Source organism: Fukomys damarensis, unplaced genomic scaffold, assembly GCF_012274545.1.
Source record: "Fukomys damarensis isolate Sample0158 unplaced genomic scaffold, DMR_v1.0_HiC HiC_scaffold_16, whole genome shotgun sequence".
NCBI classification, from domain to species: Eukaryota; Metazoa; Chordata; class Mammalia; order Rodentia; family Bathyergidae; genus Fukomys; species Fukomys damarensis.
The window spans coordinates 130815212-130817695 of NW_022900928.1; the positions used below are offsets into that span (position 1 = coordinate 130815212).

The window sequence follows — 2484 nt, forward strand, 5'->3', positions numbered from 1 at the left end:
GGGAGGGAGGACACGGGAAGCTAAGAGTCTTTGCCGGGAGCCAGGAGGTGACGTCCATGGGCTGAATGGAGGTCCTCTGAAGACAGAGAGGCAGAGCTTCCCCTCTTCCTTCCCCTCTGTACCATCCAGACCCAGGTGCCTTGGGCGGGTCTTCTGCACTGTAGCATGCGCGGTTGCACAGCTGGTTTAGTTGAGCTCCTCCTCCTGGAGCCCACGCAGCCCAGACCCATCACACGAGGTTTGCGGGAGGAGGGAAGTGATGTAATGCCTCGCTGCTCTGTGGCCACTGAGTGCGACTGCCATGGTGTGGGACTGCGCATGCGTGTGCCGTGCCTGTGGGTCCGTGTGTGCATGTGTGTGTGGGCATGCAGTGTACGCACATATGTGCGTGTGCCTCTGCTTTCGTTTTGGAAAATTAACATGTTGCTTGCATCCCCTGCTTCCAGAAAACCCCGCAGGTCACCCTGTAAACAAGAAGCCTTCCTCCACTGTAAAGGAGCGGGGGTGTGTGTGTTTCATTTAATGCGTGGGAATTTACATATTGCTCTCAAGCTTCCTGGTAACGGGCAGACAGAAACTTCACAGCAGGCGATGATGGCCTCTGGTGCATCCCACCCTACCATAGAAACCCACACGTTAAGAGCCGTTTTCTTTATTTCATACATATTGAACCATGTGCTTGAGAGGAAGATCTCAAATTCACAGCTGAGAGTATCTCCTTACCAAAGAACATGACTGGAAATATTAACTGGAAATTTCTTTTTTGGCTCTAGGAATTTGAAGCTTACATTAATGCTTCTGGAGAACATGGAATTGTGGTTTTCTCCCTGGGATCCATGGTCTCGGAAATCCCGGAAAAGAAAGCGATGGCCATCGCTGGGGGTTTGGGCCAAATTCCTCAAACGGTGAGAAAACTTTCTGTGACTCCTTCATAAGTATCTTCGCAGGAATTATAAACCCAGACTTGGTGTTTCCAAATTAACCCTCTTAGTTGGAGCTTTGGATATTATATTCCCTGCCCTTCCCAACTACTAATCCAAAGTTCTTCCCTTTATCATTTTGTACATTTAACTCCCAGCTGCTCTTCAACCACGTCCTCTTCACTCTGAAGTCTCATTTTCTCTGAGAGATCCTAAAGTGTTAGGGAGAACATAGGTAGAAATACATAAATATGATGTTGTTTCTTCCTGAATGGAATGAGAATGTCTCCAGAAGGCTGCTCCTTAGGCCGTGGAATTTGTTCTACTTCTTTCTGCTTATATGACTCTGCAAACAGCTGATTTATGAACTAAACTTTCCCTGGAATCACAGAAAAGTTGCAAAATTCTAAATGTGCAGCTTGGTCGGTTTTTGTATCCACACAGCCAGCACAGCCTGATCGCTAAGCCCCCAGGACTAGACGCAGACACCGCCAGCCACGAAGAACTTCTTTGGCTAAGGCACCTGCCGTGCAGCGCCCTGTCCATTCTGTTCCTTGCAAGGACTCCTCATTCGGCTGCTATAGATTTAACAACATCCTATCGTGTCTCTTGTTAAGTTCTGTTCTGTCTGTCCCTGCAAGGTCCTGTGGCGCTACACTGGAACTCCACCATCGAATCTCGCGAAGAATACGATCCTTGTGAAGTGGTTACCCCAGAATGATCTGCTTGGTATGTCGGGAGAATGTGAGGTGTAGGTCGAGCCAGGCTGAATGCAGAAATGGCTAAGGCAGAGCTAATGTAAAGGACCGGATAGCTTGACAGCAGCACGGCCAGCAGGCCTCCCGCGTGTGTCTCCTGTGGGCTGTGGCTGTCTCTGCTCGCTGCCGCCAGGGACTTGTGGAGGTGGAGCTGAGCGCCCCCGCTGTGCACCGGAGACTCAGCCACTTGACCACCTGCGTCTGTTGTGCTTCTCAGGTCACCCGAAGACCCGGGCGTTTATCACGCATTCTGGCTCCCACGGTATCTACGAAGGGATCTGCAATGGGGTCCCCATGGTCATGATGCCCTTGTTTGGCGATCAGATGGACAACGCGAAGCGCATGGAGACGAGGGGAGCGGGTGTGACCCTGAATGTCCTTGAAATGACCTCCGATGATTTAGGAAATGCTCTCAAGAAGGTCATCTATGAGAAAAGGTAAGAGAAAAGCTGCAGAAGAATGCGATCTGTGTTGTCCCCTTCCCTCCGCTCTCCTCCTTCTCCTCTGCCTGCCTCCTCCTCCACCTTCAGAAGGAACGTGTCTTAGGTGTGGGTGTTTCCTGAGTAGTATAGAAACACATTTCCCTACCTCATTTAGGAAATGTGGTCGCCCCGAACTGGAAGCAGGTGTAAAGGTAGGACTTGCGCTGCCCTGTGTCCCAGGCACTTACATAACTGTCCTGTGCTTAGCTACAAGGAGAACATCATGCGCCTGTCCAGCCTGCACAAGGACCGCCCCATAGAGCCTCTGGACCTGGCTGTGTTCTGGGTGGAGTTTGTGATGAGGCACAAGGGGGCGCCGCACCT

General features: G+C 51.0%; 1 protein-coding gene across 2 annotated transcripts in view; it reads left to right on the plus strand.

Moving 5' to 3' along the window:
- LOC104863589 (UDP-glucuronosyltransferase 1-1) overlaps positions 1–2484 on the plus strand; it is a 49395-nt gene that overhangs the window by 45317 nt on the left and 1594 nt on the right. For both annotated transcript variants that reach the window (XM_010626095.3, XM_010626093.2), the window contains 3 exons: positions 774–905; positions 1562–1649; positions 1896–2115. In XM_010626095.3, coding sequence (XP_010624397.1) covers positions 774–905; positions 1562–1649; positions 1896–2115 — 440 coding nt within the window. The remainder of the gene's footprint in view (positions 1–773; positions 906–1561; positions 1650–1895; positions 2116–2484) is intronic.